The 18540-nt window shown below is 40.3% G+C and overlaps 2 protein-coding genes across 7 annotated transcripts in view; one reads left to right on the top strand and one right to left on the bottom strand.

Annotated features, from left to right (window-relative positions):
- The window catches only part of PHEX (phosphate regulating endopeptidase X-linked), a gene marked incomplete at its 5' end in the record, with an annotated part of 101463 nt that extends 84242 nt beyond the window's left edge, over window positions 1-17221 (top strand). For all 6 annotated transcript variants that reach the window (XM_081001598.1, XM_081001597.1, XM_081001601.1 and 3 more), the window contains 7 exons: window positions 5551-5605; window positions 8334-8401; window positions 9406-9536; window positions 9750-9815; window positions 9943-10047; window positions 11439-11515; window positions 15354-17221. In XM_081001598.1, the coding sequence (XP_080857724.1) occupies window positions 5551-5605; window positions 8334-8401; window positions 9406-9536; window positions 9750-9815; window positions 9943-10047; window positions 11439-11515; window positions 15354-15456 (605 nt within the window). In that variant the 3' untranslated portion in view covers window positions 15457-17221. The remainder of the gene's footprint in view (window positions 1-5550; window positions 5606-8333; window positions 8402-9405; window positions 9537-9749; window positions 9816-9942; window positions 10048-11438; window positions 11516-15353) is intronic.
- Window positions 1-18540, bottom strand: part of LOC308475001 (uncharacterized protein) — a 268471-nt gene that overhangs the window by 23289 nt on the left and 226642 nt on the right. Inside the window, exon 6 of the mRNA XM_081001675.1 lies at window positions 13838-13990. Coding sequence (XP_080857801.1) covers window positions 13838-13990 — 153 coding nt within the window. The remainder of the gene's footprint in view (window positions 1-13837; window positions 13991-18540) is intronic.

The following is an 18540-nucleotide window of genomic DNA, read 5'->3' as shown; positions in this document are numbered from 1 at the left end:
CTGCTAGGTTGGCAGGAGATATTTACTATACTGACTAATAAAACAAAGACATTAAAGTCTTAAAACAAAACATTCTGGTTTTCTCCTTCAATTGCTCCAATGTGGCTATTCAGGTCAGAGCAGCTGAAGAAGGTTAAGCCCAAACCTTTTGCCTTAAGACCTCACTCGATCCCTCTGTCTTTCCATATCCGTGTAATACATTTAAAGCACATTCAGAGTATCTGGCTTTCTCCAATGAATCCTGAAAACTGTAGTATGTCAAGTGTGCTGGGAACTGTAGCTCTATGCAAGGTAAACTACAGTTTCCAGGATTTTTGGGGGGGAAATCATGTGCTTTAAATGTATGCTGTGGGTGTCATCCCATGCCCCATGTTTTTCTCCCACAGGGATTTATACTTTCGGGAAACAAAGTTATTGTGGATGAATTTCTGTCCTAAACTAGCGAGACAGTGAAATAATTGCTCAGTATGGTCCAGTTTCTCTTTTAGTGAGATTAAAAAGGTTAAAATTAGTTTTGAATGCCTCCTCATTTTTTGTACAAATGCCTATTTAAATTACATTAAAATATGTGCATATCAAATTGGGCATGTATTTGTCATAGCAGTTCTAGAAGGGTAGCCAAGTAAATATTAAGAGACGTACATGACAGCATTCTTCCCAGTTAGAAAGGAGGGGATTATCGCATAGTTGCTGGACTTTTCTGCAGGATCCCCCCACCCGTACATAAATAATCTGGCTAATCAGAAGCTTATTGATTAGAAAGCACTTTAAAAACAGCTCACCAGCTTTCTTATGGCTAATGGGCAGAGTCGTTCTGGAATTTACATGTTCAAGCAGGCTTGCTAATTAAAAGATTCAAGCTGTTCCTATTTTCCTAAAGATTGAAAGTTACTCTTTTGTATATATGTCTCATCCTTTTGTCTCTGAGCTTGATCTTTGTAGTGCTCCTCCTCCTGGCCTTTCCGACTAATTTTAAAGGTTTCATCCTGTGTGTGTGAGAGAGAGATTCAGTCAGTTATGCTAATATAGGGAGTTTTGCACAAGAAATATGCTTCCATAGAATTTCCATTTTAACACATCATTCATTGAGTTCTTATATTATTTTGGTTTTGTATCATTGCCTTACATATTCCTTTTCTGATTTTGTTTGCACTCCTCATTCTCCTCATTAGTACTAACTTCTCTCAGATGTTTTGTGTACCCTTGCACATGTATGTTAGGGAATTTGCTTTTTCTGGATTTTCTGGATTTCCTCTGAAAGAGCAAGTGAGCAGTCTAGGGTGGTCTTAGCATCCTAGCACTAGCAATGGAGGTACAAATGGCCTACATGATGTGGACTGCTTTCCCCCCCAGCTATGGCTGGTATGCTAGGTATGGCCATTCCTGGACAGGGATAGGCTTACCACAGTGATCCATGCACCGGTAACTTCAACAGGGGATTACTGTAATGTACTCTACATAAGTCTTCCTTGGAGGCTGGGCAAGAAGGTGCAGATGACCATATTGCACCATATATTACATCAGATGTCTGATGGGAGTTGGAATCCAATAACATCTGGAGTACCACAGGTTCCTGAACCCTGTTTTAAAGATATCCATTTCTCATAAGAATTCAGGTTTCTTCATTCCACTTTTTTTTCTTTTAATTACCAACCAAATTCACAAGGACATTATTGATCTTCCCCTCCATAGTCAGTTTGTTAAACTTCAGGTCTTGGTTTGTAACTTTTATATTCACTAAATATCTGCTAATGTTAATATTCATTAATGCATTTATTTTTCAAAATGTACTATTGCTAATTATGTTTGATGGATTGTTTTCACAAGATATAGGGCATGTTATTTCGCTGGTAGACATTTAAGCAAAATTAAAGTTTAATGAGTTTGATTAGCCAAGTAATCAATGAACTAATCAATCTTAAATGCAACCTTCATTAGATCACCCAACTAATTTCACTTAAGTCAAAATTAATTTGGCTACTCTAAACAGTTAAATGACATTTGAAGACCTATTACAAGAAATGAATCTCTGGATTTGATTTGTGAATCAGCTGAGCTGTAGGTGTGGATACATGTCTGCATGTACCTATACAGCACTTCAAGAAAACATTAAGGTACATTTTACTATATGCTCTTTCCATTTTTAAACGGTGCCTTTCCATAATGGAGTAATCTATTTACTATTAATGAAATCAACAGAGTGTGCAGAGGCAACATTCAGACGCTTACTGGTGGCAAGCACAGACTCTGCGGAAAACATCTAACATGTAGCTTTGCTGAAAAATAGTCACTAATTAGCAAAAAAGAGAAGATTTTTAATGGAAAAAACCAGCAGAGCATGCATGATGTGCAATGCAGAGCTCACAGTTTCTGGCATGGTTTGTGCTTATCAACTTGCCCCCGCTGCCCTGGCTCTTTCCCAAATGACACTTTATAAATGTTTATGATGATTAATAATAATATAAAAACGTGGGTTATGATTTTCCAGTTGTAACTGAGATCCTGGTTGTGTAAAAGTGGGTTTATTCCAGGCAGTTTTCAGAATGGATTGAAGGGGATGCCTCCAAACTCCATCTCATGCTGCCCTAGATATTGCATATTATGTACTTTGTGTTTTCATACTATAAACCACTCCGTACTCTTTGGATGAAGGGTGGCATATAAATTTAATAAACAATAATAATAATATTGGAAGTCCAACATCAAAACAGCAATTATGGATCCTTAGCTTACCACTAACAGATGATGTGATGGCGACACTCTCTAAAATCCTCCACAGAGCTGTGAGAGTAAACTCCTTAAAATAAAATCCACACTGCCTAGACCTTAATATATATATAGTTATTCTACTGGGTAAAAAATATGTATTTAGTTAGAATGGTTGTGTGCTATGAAGCTGAGATACTGAACAGCACACATGGCAGAAATAAAAATTCACACTTCCAGATAGGCTATGATTTAAAAATAAATAAATCAAGGAAGCCTTGCTCTCCACACTAGTATAATTAAATTGTTTTTACAGCATAGAAATCAGCTTATTTGACAAGTTCCAAACAACCATAGACCATTAGAGATACTGTGATCCCCAGAATATAAGTTTCCGCAATTTGCCTGTCTCATACATCAGTGCCAAAACAGGTGGCCAAGGCAGCAGGGGAACAGCAGCCGGCAGATAGCAGATGGGCAGGCCAAAGGAACATGCTGCTTGTTGCTTCACTCGACATGAGTTACATTTAGTGTATCCCTTGAAATGATGCTGTAAGGAAAGTGCTGAAAGCCTCCCGTCCCAATAGGAGGATGTTCCATCAATTTTTAGAAATGGCTCCATCAGCTTAATAAATGAGTCGCTTGCTGGTGAGGATTTTTTCTCTTCTTAAGGGGATTATGGAGGCAAGGCTAGCTGGGCTCTTTGAAAAGCAAATATGTGTGCATTGAAACAATCATCTCTGACAATGCTAACTCTTAGCCCTAAGCCATGGGTAGGCAAACTAAGGCCCGGGGGCCGGATCTGGCCAAATTGTCTTCCAAATCCGGCCCGCGGACGGTCTGGGAATCAGCATGTTTTTACATGAGTAGAATGTGCCCTTTTATTTAAAATACATCTCTGGGTTATTTATGGGGCCTGCCTGGGGTTTTTACATGAGTAGAATGTGTGCTTTTATTTAAAAGGCATCTCTGGGTTGTTTGTGGGGAATTCATTCATTATTTTTCAAAATATAATCCGGCCCCCCACAAGGTCTGAGGGACAGTGGACCGGCCCCCTCCTGAAAAAGTTTGCTAACTCCTGTAAGCTGTAGGCTGCAAGTTATAGGGCGGGTGTTTTTGTTCTATCCCTTAAAGAGAGTACTTTCAAGGCATGGGTTTCCTCTGCCAACATTTGCTGAAAGCAAAAGCCAAGTAATATGAGATCCTGCAGACTTCTTAACAGGGTCTGTACAGAGTTTGGCATATGGCAAAGCAGTCATACGATTTCCTTTTCATGTGCCCAGTTCACACCCAATCCAGAAGTCTAGGAAATCCATTGACCTGAAAGTTAAGAATATGATGAAGCAATCACAGGGGCACTTCGCAAACTGTGTGTGGATGTGCATTTAGGCAAGTGAATCATTGTCTGACTCACTTGCAGCATGGTGTTTTGTTTCAATGGATTTTTTTGTGGTGTATTAGCAGGAATAAATAAAAAAATAGAGAGAAGAGGAAACCAAAGCAATACCTTTATTGAACTAAATGTGAAATCAAATTATGTAGAATCTTTCCATGGATGCATATAATATGACATGACATGGCATTGAAAGCCTGTGATACAGAACCAGGTATGGCAAGTAGAGACTGTTTAGGTTATGCTCTCTGCTGCTATTTGATCACTTATTAGGACACCCGTAACTCAGTTTCCTCTGCTCTTTAGTCTGCTGCCCTTTAAAGCTAACCACCAAGGAGAACTGCCTCAGGTGTCACCTAAAGCAGAAGTATTTGCCCATTTCCTTTCCTGAGAGATGATAGGTTGGAGTGCCTGGCCACCTTCAGCTGTGGAAGCTGTGATGCATCTGAGAGCGACAAAGCAGTTTGGCTTCCTGCTCATGATAACGGGCTGGAAGGAGTCCAGGGGAAGAAAATCAGAGGGATGGGAAGGATTGTTTCTGCTCTATATAAGCAACAGAGAAAGATGGAACAGGAAGACAAGAGGAGGGTGAACGAAACAGAGAGAAATTGCATAGTTGGAAAAGGAGCAGCAAATATACAAAAGAAAGCAGATTATAGGAATGATTATTCTTAGGTCCAGAAGTGGCTTTAAGCCCCATCCTCTGACATCCGAAGGGGATGAGAACACTCTGAGCAGTTGTGATTTTCTTAAAGGGTTAATATAACATGTCTGGGGCTTTGAAGTCTTTTACGCATTTTAAAAACTTGCTGATGGCTCTGTTTTTATCTGCAGGTTGCTTTTGTTGCACGGTTTTATTGCTTATTGATACTTCCATTCTGTAAACTGATGAAGGGTAGTATATAAATATATTTAATCGATCGATTAGTTTGCTGTCTTTGACAGGTGGGAGATTAGAAGAGTTCAATATTCCTTCTAATCAGCAACCGCAAGCTCTTTATATCAGGAGCAGACTATACATTACGTGATCACTCTCTTCAAAAAGGATGCTTAATTTTTGTTTTGAAGGAAAAACAGCTACAAGTCATCCCACAGATATAATGGTGCCACCACTGCTTCTCTGTATTACTAAAAACCCCACTCATTTAAACATTAGGTCTGCTGTTGTTGTTTTTAAACTGTTATCCATTTTACAAAAAAAGGGTGAAAAAACTAAAAATTTAGCTAATGCTTTTATTAAATGTGTTTTAAATTTTGCCTGCCTGGCCTCGGCATCTGGTCCATTCATAAGGGCAATGCAGTGTTCCTGATTCATATATGGTCATGTTAACCATTTGATTAACTCCACTGATCTTAAGAGTGGGAAGTATCTGAAAAGACTTAGAAAAGCCCTGGCTTCAGAACTCAGTTGACCTGAATTTACTACGCCTCTCTCTTTTTTTAAATCACAGGATTCCCAGCAGGAGAGCTCCAGAAGCCATTCTTTTGGGGAAAAGAATATCCCAGGTAAAAGCAAAGTCTTAAAACTAAAATGCTGTATGTATGGGTATGAAAAATAAATAAAAGGAACCTAAAGGGAAATGAACTGGCAAATAATTTGCTAAATGAAGTCGACATAGTAGATATTCTTGAGAAAGTTGGAAAATCAGGAGATATGTGTAGTTTTTGTTGTACTTCAGGGGTCAGAACCTATGGCTGCCTGACGACTATGTTCCCTCACCAGCCACATGAAAGTAGTGAGCAAGGCCAGAGGCAAAAGTGTGAGGAGCAAGGGAAATGACTCTTACTTTTGTACAGTAAGCTACATTCCAGCCATGCAAATGTCAGGGGTTTCTATGCACATAAAGGCTACACTCACACCATTTTTTTGGAAAGCGAGTTGTTAGGAGACTCCTGTTCTCCTCCCAGAAGCTACAGTTCCCAGAGTGGTTTTACAATCAATCCCTCTGCGAATTATTCTAGAGTTGGAAGGGACCATCTAGCACAACCTCCTGCAATGCAGGAATCTTTTGCCCAATGTGGGGCTGAAACTCATGCTCTACCAACTGAGCTATCCCCAGATGGAGGCCGTTTTTGCTACATAGTCCACACACAGTCGAGATCTCTTGAATCTTTATTTGCCACTGAAAAGCCGTTCTTGAGAAACCCATTTCATTCTGAAAAGCTCATAGCAGATTCATTGTGCGTTACGCAGCAGTGTGTCCATTTGAAAACAGATGTAGGTGGTCCCAGTAATGGAAGATTCACCCACACATGCCCAGTGATGTTGTTGGTGGGTGTATACTTAGATGGCAATCATCACTTACAAATACACATCAAGTAACCCCACCCTCTCTTGTGGACAGCAGGATCCAGAATCAATCTGGATTGAGAACATCATTTTGAGGACAAGCATTAGCGATTCTAGACTGAGGAAAAACTCCATTGTTCTTCTACTAATGGGTTAGTGTGTACAATGCCCAAGTCCAGGATCCATGTGAAACCCACAAGCAGGACATGAGCACAACGGCATTTCTCATACAGATCATGCATTGGGTATTGTGCCGTTGTTCCAATATTTCTCAGTCACAAAGAAAGATGCTGAGATCTGGGTTGGTTTTATATTCTAGGCACACCGCTTGATATTATCAAAACTTGAACAGTCTAACTCTTAAGATTGTATTCCATATCTTATGCCACACCTGTCTACAATGCAATATAAAATAATAAACTTGTCACAGAATGTATAATTTTAACCTCAGGCCTATAATGGAATTTTGCACTGATAGAAAAAAACAACAACATATCAGTATGAAGCGTTTTATTACATGCCAGCTATGTTTCATGGAGGGCATAACAAAAGAAAAAAGTAGGGTTTAAATGAAACCAGACTTCAGGTTTTAGACATTACTCAGAAGGCATGTTTTGGATTGTTAAATCTTGTGAGAGATGATTTTGAAATCCCAGCCTCCTCTTCTAAAACAATGTTTGGGTGGGGGACTTGTGGTTTTCTAGGTGGTGTTGGACTACAACTCCAATTTTCCTGGACCATTGGCCATGCTGGCTGAGTATGCTGAGAGTTGAGTGCAACAACATCTAGAGGGTCACAGCTGCCCTACTAACTCATGTATATTATTAACTGACTAATTATTCAGCTAACTAAGAAATGTTTCAAGTTTCTGTAGAGAAGCAGAATTAAAAAGCCAGTTGAATTAATTTTGTTTTGTAAATGCCAATCTGGATTAAAATAATATTTCTATTGTTCTCTTCTAAAGATAGACATAGGACCAAGAAATCCTGCTTTATTTCTTAGCTTCTTTTCCCTTCTTGTATTCTATTTAAATGTCTTCAGTTGCCTACAAAATGACTTCATTCTTTCCACATCTCTCTAGGCTCTTTTATCTGTCTGTGCTCCCCCCACCCCGCTTCTTTCATCGCTCCTTTGGTACATTGACCCTTAATAACCCCCCCCCCTAATTATATCTGTCGTTCCCGGACTTCATCCATTCTCCCCTGCTGCTACCTGCCATTGCAATTCTTTATCTCATGGCATCCATCTGGCTTCTACCGTTGGTGTATTTAAACACTGATAGAAACTCATCTGGCATTTCACGGATCTTGAACGCCTCCATTTCTTCTACTCTCTTCTTCCCCTTTTTGTATCTAGACTAAGTTGTAAACCAGAGGGCAAGGCCTCTATTGTTTTGTTTGTTTTCAGTGTTACATACAGAGCACTAGCTGTGGTCGGTGCCCTAGAAATAAGCAAGAGTAACAAACAAATCAATACAAAGGCGCTCATTAGGCACAACCAACATATTTTTATTGGTTGGCTAGACTATAAATAATTTGTGCATTTATAAATGATTATCTGGCTAAAATGTGTCCTTGAACTGCGAAAATGCTCTCGCTTGCCTGCATGGAGGAGGAGGAATGTTTGGGTTTCTGTGTATAGAAAATCTCTGACTTTTGCATAGCAGGAATGTAGCCTCCTGTATCAAGAGTCGCACCTGTTGCTCTGCTCACTTCTGCCTCTGGCACGCAGCCCCCCTGAAATGTTCTCCATGAAGAAATGTACTCCTTGGCCTTTAAAAATGTCCATCACCCCTGCATTAAACAGCATTTTTCTTTTTCTCTTTCCCTCTGTCTTTTGGACAAAATGCCTTTGTTTTTAAATTCTTGATGCCCAAATAACTGCATTCTGTTGCACAGTCTTACGAAATTTATGTGAGTGTGTACACTCTCCTTTCTTCTACAGGTCTTTAAGCTACGGTGCCATTGGAGTAATTGTTGGGCATGAGTTTACCCATGGATTTGATAATAATGGTGAGTACTCAAACATATGGCTTATTTATTGACAAGAAAAGATAACTACTGACAGATCCACTGACATGCATTTAAAGCACATCCAATGTACATGACGTACCACAGAGGATCCTGAGTACTGTATCATAGCTGTCAGTCTTCCCTTTTTTTGCGGGAAATTCCCTTATTTCAGTGCCATTTCCTGCTGCTTCCCGCTGCTATCCCAGATTGTTAGATATCCAGTAGACTGTCCCCAGGACAGGTGAGGCTGCTGAGCCCTTATTTTCAAATCTGAAAGTTGACAGTTATGTACTGTATATTGTTAAAGAGGCTGGCGTTGGTAACTCTGTAATGGGGGGAAACTGTAGTCCCCAGGATTCTTTGGGAGAAGTTATGTTTTAAATGTATCGTGAGGACTGTATGGTGGTGCAAGGAGACCTTGCCAAGCTGTCACTGCCATCAGTTGTCAAGCCCCTTCAAAGGGTAACTTTGTCAGGGAAGGCTGAGGGCAATCTCCCCTTTTTAATTTTTTTTTGAAGGAAGCTTGAAAATTTCTGAAGTTTTTTTGTAGATTCTCTGAAGAAGCCGGGGGGGGGGGGGAATAAAATGCTTTATAATGCAAATTGAAAAGAATATGTCCAATGCTTTTTTGTGTCTGTAACAGTACTCAGTGATACAGAGTACCTCTTTCTTTTTGCTGCCCATGGCAGAAATTTTATGCTGATACCAATGACACCTCATTTATTTTATTTTTTGCCAAAGAAGCACTGAGTACCCCAAATTTCTTCCTTAGATGGAGTCTTTTAAGTGACTGTAACTCATAATGATGTTATACTCTCCCTTGGGGGGAAATGTCCACAAAAGCAAGAAATGGGTAGTTTTACCAGTCTCTAGAAGAGTAGATTCATATAAGCAAACATTTGCGGGGTGGTTTAAGAAATGTGTGCGGTTTTATTTGCTCAATCCTCATGTTCACATTAATTGTAAAAAAAGAAAATTTCCTTTCTGAAAAACAAAAAATGCAGGCCGCAAATATGACAAAAATGGAAATTTGGATCCCTGGTGGTCTTTGGACTCTGAAGAGCAATTTAAAGAGAAAACAAAATGTATGGTCAATCAGTACAACAACTATTATTGGAAGAAAGCGGGCTTGAATGTAAGTGCAAGAGCAGTGATGGATGATAATATATACTATCTTTTACAATATCATGGAAACCAGTTGGCTATGGGGACAAAGCTATGGGGTAGAGTTTAATTATTTTAAAATTATTATTATTTTATTTTATGCACCTCTTAATTGCCCGAGTGACTTCTAAGCAATTTACAAATATAAACAATTTGGATTCTTGATATTCTTTCCTTCCACCAGGTCAAAGGAAAGAGGACTTTGGCAGAAAACATTGCAGATAATGGAGGTTTGCGAGAGGCTTTCAGGGTAAGCAGCTCTTTTTGCTTCTAAGCGTGCTCTCTCTCTCACTCACTCACACACACTCCCCACATTGAGTAACAAGGGTTGATGAAATTTGCACCTAGTTAAATGTGTTCATTGTGCTTCTCATCAGGCCTATAGGAAGTGGATCAAAGAAAAGAGACAAGGAGAGGAAGAGGCCCTATTACCAGGCATTGACTTCACCCACAATCAGCTCTTCTTTCTAAGTTACGCTCATGTGAGTAGTACAAGATGCCCGTTCAGAATGGATGTATGTATTTAGCTGCTCGCTTAGTGTGAATAGACAATTCTGCTTGATTACAAAAAGAACTTTCTTAATTCACAGCTTTTCTTGGAGTGTAGATCTGGGGGGGAGCAAGCTGCCATCTCTTTTCCTTCTCTTTCTCTCACTTCCCGCCTTCTCCTTTATAAGCACAAACCATACCTACTCAGAGATTGGCTGACTTTGCACTTCATGTTGTTGTTGTTGTTGTTGTTGTTGAGTCATTTAATCATGTCCGACTCTTTGTGACCCCATGGACCAGAGCACGTCAGGCACTCCTGTCTTCCATTGCCTCCCACAGTTTGGTCAAACTCATGCTGGTAGCTTCAAGAACACTGTCCAACCATCTTGTCCTCTGTCGTCCCCTTCTCCTTGTGCCCTCCATCTTTCCCAATTGTGCCCTCCACCTTTCCCAATTGCACTTCATAGTAAACAGTAATTGATGGGCCTACCATGGCTCTTCCTTTGTTCCTCCTGTGAGAGTAACAGAACCCTGGCTTAGCGTTAAGCCAAAATGGAGGATCATGGTTTGTTTTGGTCCAAACATGACCTGGAGCCATGACAGCTTGTTCATGGCTTCCTGATTGTAGTGGAGCCAATTTGATGCTCCCATCTGTGCACAGCCCTGACATGGCCTCTTCCTTGCCTCTCCCTGCTCCCAGTTAAGTGGCAGTGATGTTGCTTCCAGCAGGCTCATGAGGCAGCTCTGCCCCATGACTCTGTCCTCATTCACAGGAAGTTCAACTCTCTTGTACAGTTACATGGGCATGTATAAGTGTGTACAAGGCTGCTCTTGAATATTTTAGCTGACACTGTTCTGTTCGCACCTGTCTGGTCCGACAATACCAGTTGTAAACAGATTGATTTAAATGCTTTTTAATTTTTAGTGTTTTGATTGCCTCTTGCCTTGTTCTCTACATTGATTGATTTATCTTTACATCGTATTGATGGCACGTGAATAGTTTTATTCATATTTTTGTACCAGTAATGTGTGTTTTCCTGGAAAAAAATGAAGAGGGAAATTCCTTAACTGTGCACGGGAAATTTTTCGGTTAGCATTTGAACATTTCCTGGTGTCCTAGAGTGATCAATTTAGTATGTTTATTGCAGTTGGCATCCAATGCATTGCAATTTATGAATTTACGGAACAGAAAAATCTTCCATGTGAAAATAAAGTGCTGGAAAAAAAATGTTTGGAGCCCACAACTGTTTACATATGTGACTCTGGAATCTTTTGGTGAAGATTGGTTGAGTAATATTTAAAATAAAAGAAATAAATGAACTATATTGAGGATTTTAGGTAGAGATAAATTCACTGGCTTCTTGTTGCTGTTTTTAAATCTTAGGTGAGATGCAATGCCTTTAGACCAGAAGGTGCAAGAGAGCAAATCTACACTGGAGCCCACAGCCCTCCTCAGTTCAGGTATTTTAAAGTGTGTCTCTCTACCCCACAATAGTAACACTATTCATTGGGGTATTTAATAGAGTAGATGAAAACATCATGGGTTGGATGCTATGTTGGTCCTCCATTCACAAGGGAGAGTGCAATTCCTTTCAGCTTTGCAGCACTCCCCCCCCCCCCCTTATTGCACCCAGTTTCCAACCCTTTCCAACCCATATCAGGGAGGGCAAACAATGGGCCACAGAGCAAAGTGGGAGGCAGAAACAACCTGATCCATAAATGTGAACTCTGTTCTGTTGATAAAAAGAAAGTTGGTATCCAATATAGTATTTCTTTTTCTCTTCAGCAACCAAGCACTTACCTGTTTGATGTTGAATTTATGAGCATATGTTCTGGTTTTGTGCCTGTACCCATTCCAAATGTAGTATTATACATCCAACAGGTGTTCCACAGTAAAGTTTATTTTTTATCATCAAATCATTCAACACCCAAATATACACTTGACTCAATTCGGAGCCCTGCAAACACATACTTCCGGGGCGCAGAGGGGTCTCTGTAGGACATGAAATATTTTCTCCTGTCCTCATGGGTATATGCATAGGTGCACAGGTTTCTCATTGGGCCATCGCAGAGTAAGGGAGGAGGAAAACTCACTGGTCGGTATCCTGCTAAGTGGTTCTGTCAGTGCAAAGGTTTCAGCTTGTGCAATGGCACTTTTCTCCTCTCCCAATGCCCACCCTTCCTAAATCTGCTCCAGGAGGTTGGGAGGAAACAGAGAACATATTTAGTGGTTGCACAGTAAGGGGAAGATCTTCCTATGTTCTTAAATTTCTAAAATGCCCATTTACCACAATTTGAGGATGAAAGAGAAACATCAGAATGGTTAAAATGGGGATATACTACCTTTTGAGATTAGAAAATTCATAGAATAATCATAGAATTGGAAGAAACCATGAGGGCCATCTATTCTAACCCCCTGCAATGCAGGTATTGTTTGCCCAATGTGGGGTTCAAACTCATGAACCTGAGATTGAGTCATATGCTCTACTGACTGAGCTATAATTCCTGCAATAAGAGTTTAGCACTGAACCAACACAATTCAACTAGGTATTACTCAGAGTAGACCCACTGAAATTTAACTTGGTCATTTCAGTGGGTCTGTTCTGAGTGGGTCTTAGACTGAATGAACCCACAGTGTAATTTAAATTAAGCACATAGAAATCACTATTATGTAGGTAATACGTTAATAACTCAGGGGAAAAGATCAGGCTAAAATTAGGGGCACTACTGTTGCGATCCTTGTTTAATATGCTGCCTCAGGCAATGAACAAGCCGGATATCAATGCATAACACAGAGAGGATTATAATGCCATTAGACCAATTAGCAATGTGCCCTCGTCAAGAATATTGTGCGCAGTTCTGGTCACCTCATTGCCAAGATAAGATTGCTGATCTGAAGGCAGTTCAGACAAGGGTAACAAGTATGATTAAGCACATGTCTAAAGTGTGGTTCAAAAGGTGATTGACAATTAGTGTTGTTTACTTTAGGAAGCAGATTAATAAAAGGTAGCTAAAATGTACATTCAACAATGAATGCTACTGGGAAGACCCTGCTGCCTTTTTTCTCTGGATTCCAACTAGTGGTTGGATGAATGAGACCTCGGGGTTGTAGCTGATAGCTTAATGAAGATACTGACCTATGAGTGGCAGCTGCGAGAAAGGCAAATTCCATGCTAGAGAACATCAGGAAAGCAATTGAAAATAAAGCCACGGATAATAAAGCCTACAAGTATAAGATATGACTGCATTTGGAATACTGTCAGTGCCAGATTGACGTATAAGCTAAACAAGCTATAGCCTAGTGCCCCACTCTCTTGGGGCCCCCCCAAAAAATGTAAAGGGGAAAAAATCTGGATGTACATTTCCAAAATATAAGATAAAAAACAAATAAAATAAAATCTACATACAGCAACCGTGTTTTGTGTTGTGTAGGCTCCTATTTGTTATGTGCAAATGGCTTTAGATACCTATTAGGTCCATAAATTACCATATAGCATATATTCAGCACAAAAAACAGCGACAATTTGTTGTTGACAAAGGAAAGCTGGACATATAAAGGGCCCCATTACCTTCAGTAGCTTAGGGGCTCATCAAACCTAAATCCGGCCCTGAATACTGTGTACAGGTCTGGGTGCCTCAAAAAGGATATTGTAGTTAGAAAAGGTTCAGAAAAGGGCAACCAAAATGACCCAAGGGGTGGAGCAACTCCTCTATGAGGGAATGTTGCAGCTTGTGATCTTGAATAAAAGATAAGACAAATTCATGGATTTGACGTTTACTAACCATGATGGCTGTGCTTGGACTCCATGATGAGAGGCAGCAGTGCTTCTGAATGCCAGTTGCTGGAAACAGCAGAAGGAGAGAATGCTCTTGTGTCCTGCTTGCAGCTTCCCACAGGCATCTGGTTGGCCCATGTGAGAACAGGATGCTGTTCTTCTGTTTTGACAAAACTCAGGTGTTAGGATTGCTAACTGTAGTTGCTGGGGCTCTCTTTATGCAAATGCTCTCTTTTAAAAACAACTTTTCCTATGAATATAGAATGGGTAAAAGCTAAATACTCCTGACAGAGGTGGCCCTTCCATGAAGCAACCTGGCTGAGGCACCAGCTTGGACCACCACCCAAGCATGCAGGATTTGTGCATTTTAAATTGTTTTTATTACATGCTGTGTTGGGGGTTCCTGCTGTGCTTTAGAAGTTTATATTGGAACAGTTCTTTGCAAGATATTTTGCATTTCTAATTAAAACCTAAAAGATGCATTACTTTTCAGCTGTCAGAATATATATTTTTATTGGGTATACATACTGCTGCATATATGTGTGTGTGTGTGTGAGAGAGAGAGAGAGAGAGAGAGAGAGTACACACACACATATTATACACTAAGGTACCCCTGCCCGTATGGGCCAGTCGTGTCCGACTCTAGGGTTGTGCGCCCATCTCACTTAAGAGGCCGGGGGCCAGCGCTGTCCGGAGACACTTCCGGGTCACGTGGCCAGCGTGACGAAGCTGCTCTGGTGAGCCAGCACCAGCACAGCACACGGAAACGCCATTTACCTTCCCGCTATAAAGCGGTACCTATTTATCTACTTGCCCTTAGGGGTGCTTTCGAACTGCTAGGTGGGCAGGAGCTGGGACTGAAAGACGGGAGCTCACCCCGCCGTGGGGATTCGAACCGCCGACCATACGATCAGCAAGTCCTAGGCACTGGGGTTTTACCCACAGTGCCACCCGCGTCCCGTATATTATACACTGCTTGGTTGTAAATATTCTCAAAGTGATTTACAAAGAGAATTTTTTTTGGCAAAAATAAATAAATATTTGAAACATGCAAAAAAATTAAAATTAGCCATAAATGAAAAACAGATGAAAACACTCGCCAACATTCTACATATCTGGGTAAGCTAGTCTAAATAAAAATGTTTTTAGCAGGCACCAAAAAGAGTACAGTGAAGAAACTAAAATATCAATTTATTAGCCACACAGAATGGGTATTATGGGGGACCTGTAACAGTGCCAGTTCAGCAGATTGAACTGGTTGAGTGGGCTATGGCATTCTCATAGATAAACATGTATACAGGGTGAATCTTTTAAAAGAGGCCCCGTGGAACATGTGTACTCTGTATCAACTCTTTTAAAAGACTCATCCTGTACATATAATATATAGATCAACGCAGCTGCATACCATTCAAGCTATGATTGAACACAGTGTCCAAACTGGATACCTCATGAATCTGAAGAAACAACATCTCCAAAAGTCTGGAGAAGAGTCCACTTATCTTTCTTTTCTCCCTCCCCTGCAGAGTTATTGGTGCCATTAGTAATTTTGAGGAGTTCCAGAAAGCTTTCAACTGCCCAGAATCAACAACAATGAATCGAGGTGGAGACTCCTGTCGGGTTTGGTAGCGATCTCTCCAGTGTCCTATGTTGAAGAAGTCACCTGCTGGAATCACTCCCTTATTGGGACAGTTCCAAACTGTCAATGAGCTACCGCTGCTTCAGAACAGCCTTGGCCAACCAGGGACCAGATTTGTTGTTTCGTGTGCCCTGATATCTGTGGGTGACCTGCCCAGATCTACTATTTAATTGCTTGTTGAGAATATAGAAACTACTCAACATATAGAGTATAAAAAAGGGCAGATCTTTTCAGAGAAATGTATGCAGATGGATAGTTTCTTATGGGTTATTTTCATAAATACATTCTACTCTGTGATTTAAGCAGGTTTATCTCTATGTATCTTTATTCCGAAGCTTGTCCCACTATATTCATTGGGCTTTACTCACATGTAAGTGTAGTGATATTGCAGGCTTAAGTTAACAAGGTTTAAATGGCACACTTGCGCTTTACAGAGGACCAGAGTGGACAAACTTGGTGCGGTGGCCATGATGCTGTTTTAAGTGGAGGGAAAACATCCAAAACTTCCTGTCACCTATATTTTCTATTATTTCCCCCCTTGATGAAAAATAGCTTTGAAGGAAGAGAAGATTAAAATGTGGCTGCTTTATCCTTTCCTACTCTGCTGTTTTTCCTGTTCAAAATTCCATTAACCCTCTGAGCTGTTTCTTCCCTGGTGATAAAAGATGCATGTGATGATCTGGTCTGGACTTCAGGTATGGCCTTCCTGTGTTTCATCCTTCCTGGAATGCAGATATGCATACTGTATGCTAGCACTATTTCCACATTCCTCTAGGCAGAAGAATGTGGAACAGTGTCTGTGTAAGACTACATAAATCTTAATTCTAAGTCTGAGGCAAAAACGGTTACCAAGACCAGAAAGGAAAGAGGAATTATTTCTTGTTCAATTCGCTAATTTCAATTCTTACCCCTCCCACCCCATAACTTTCAGCCATCCCCCTCTGCTCAAACTTTGGCTGAGAATGTCTTACTGCATATAGGAACTAGGACCAAAGCAAAAGCAGAATTCACTTCAGCAGGGAACTGCTGCTATAAAAGCAGAAAGCAAATACCTGACTTCACATTCTGATCTTTCCTGTAACTATGCTGATTCTGCCCATTGGTTGTAGATCCTGGATGTTAAACTCATTAAGTAAAAGAACTGTGAAATGTATAGTTCAGATTCAGGAACCCACCCACGCCCTGCACCCTAGAGACCAGCATTCTTTAGGGATTTGGTTGCACCTGCAGTGGTTTAGGCACATATAAAACCTTCAGTATATATAGTCAGGACTGGATGTAAACGAAGTTAGTTGCACTTAATCCCATTGATTTCAGTGGAAACTTAAGTCACAAATAACTTGTCCCATTGATTTCAAATAGGAGCTATGGGTTAGGCTGCAATCCTAACCCCACTTATTTGACAGTATGCCCCATTGAATTCAATAACAGGACTTACCTCTGAGTAAACATAATTAGGATTGCCTTTACTCAGTCTGTTGCAGGTGCACTGTGAAAGGAGCAGCATTCTTGCTGCTGAAGGCAATGTAAAGGATTAAAGAGTTGTAGCCGGCTTCTCATTGTTCCTGCCATTTTCGTCGTTGTTACATACCTACTTCAGGAATAAATAGTACAAGATTAAAACATATGTGTTCTGAATGATTGTTGTATACAATTTTTTTTGCGCATTTATTTTTAAGGGAATGGAAATGACTGCTAATTTGTTGAAATAGAGGGATTTTGTAAACTATATAATATAATAAAAGCTTTCCAGAATACCATGACTCAGTCATCTTCTCTTGCAATATTCATTTTTATGGAGTGTGTGTAGTTTTATAGTGGATATATTTCTATGTGTGTTTTCATGGTGTAAACCGCTTTGAGTTCATGGCGGGGGGGGGGGGGGCAGAGTACACAAGTCTAAAATAAGAAACAAGTAACTGTTGTAGGGCCATTCTCAATGTTATTGTTTTATGTGTCATGGGTGAACAGGAAGAATATATGACATACACACACAGTTATACTCAGCTGCCCGTGCAGCTGCATCAGAAGCTAAGACTAGGACCCCCAATGTGGCAGCCATGGGCGCTGTGCTTAAATACTCCTCTTGGTGCCCAGAGGCCCTCTGCCTTGTCCAATCTAAAAATTGAGCTTTAGAAGAGGGTTTTTATTTGTTTGTAGGCATTTGCCTGATGTGTATGCACATCAATAATACATGGAACTTATGTTGGGATAGCATTCAGGTTCCAAATACAAGGATGCATTTAAATGTTGTGCAGTATGCTTCCTCTGAATTCATTATCTTTTCCTATGACTGCTATTACTTTACCAAATGCCTAGCACAGATTCTGATATGTTCACACATAAGACCCGTTTACACATCCATTTTTCTCAGAATTTTAAATCAACTCAAATGGACTTTTCCAATAGATTCTCAAAATGCATCTGACGTTTCTATTATAGTTTGTTTATTCTGTAAGGTCTGCTCATTTCGTGACACTGAAGAAATGATGGTGGCTTTGCCAATCATTTCAATGGGAGAAAGTTTAAGGCTGCATTCCTATTCACATTTATCTGGGAGTAAGCCCCACTGAGCATGATGGGACTTCCAAGTGCGTATGTATAGGAATGCACTATGGGTGGCCAATCACAAACTTTAAAAATGACAATGTTAACTTCACACGTTGGCTGTACCACTTACAGTTGTTAATACCTCCTCTGTGGAAAACATCAATGGCAGTAGTTTCTAAACTTATTTTCCACACCGACCACTAGAAAATTTCTGAAGCGCTTAGTGATTATCACCCTACCTACTCATGCAGCAACTGCAGAGTTCAAGATGCCATATGCTTTTTAATTGCATTTTTGTTTCTTTTTTATATTCCATATTATTCAAACTGTAAGAGTTCTTCACAGACCTGCCACACGTTGGCACAGACCACCTGAATGAAACTTGTGGACCACTGGTGGATCACAGTTTGGGAACTCCTGCTTTATAGTATAGAACTGCACCTCTAAACCTTTGCAATACAGTGGTACCGTGGTTGTTGAACTTCTCGAACCCAGAAGTGACTCTTCCAGTTTTCGAACGTTCT

Source organism: Podarcis pityusensis (genome assembly GCF_964106645.2).
Source record: "Podarcis pityusensis genome assembly, chromosome: 4".
Taxonomy (NCBI): Eukaryota; Metazoa; Chordata; class Lepidosauria; order Squamata; family Lacertidae; genus Podarcis; species Podarcis pityusensis.
This window is presented reverse-complemented; position numbering and strand designations above follow the sequence as displayed.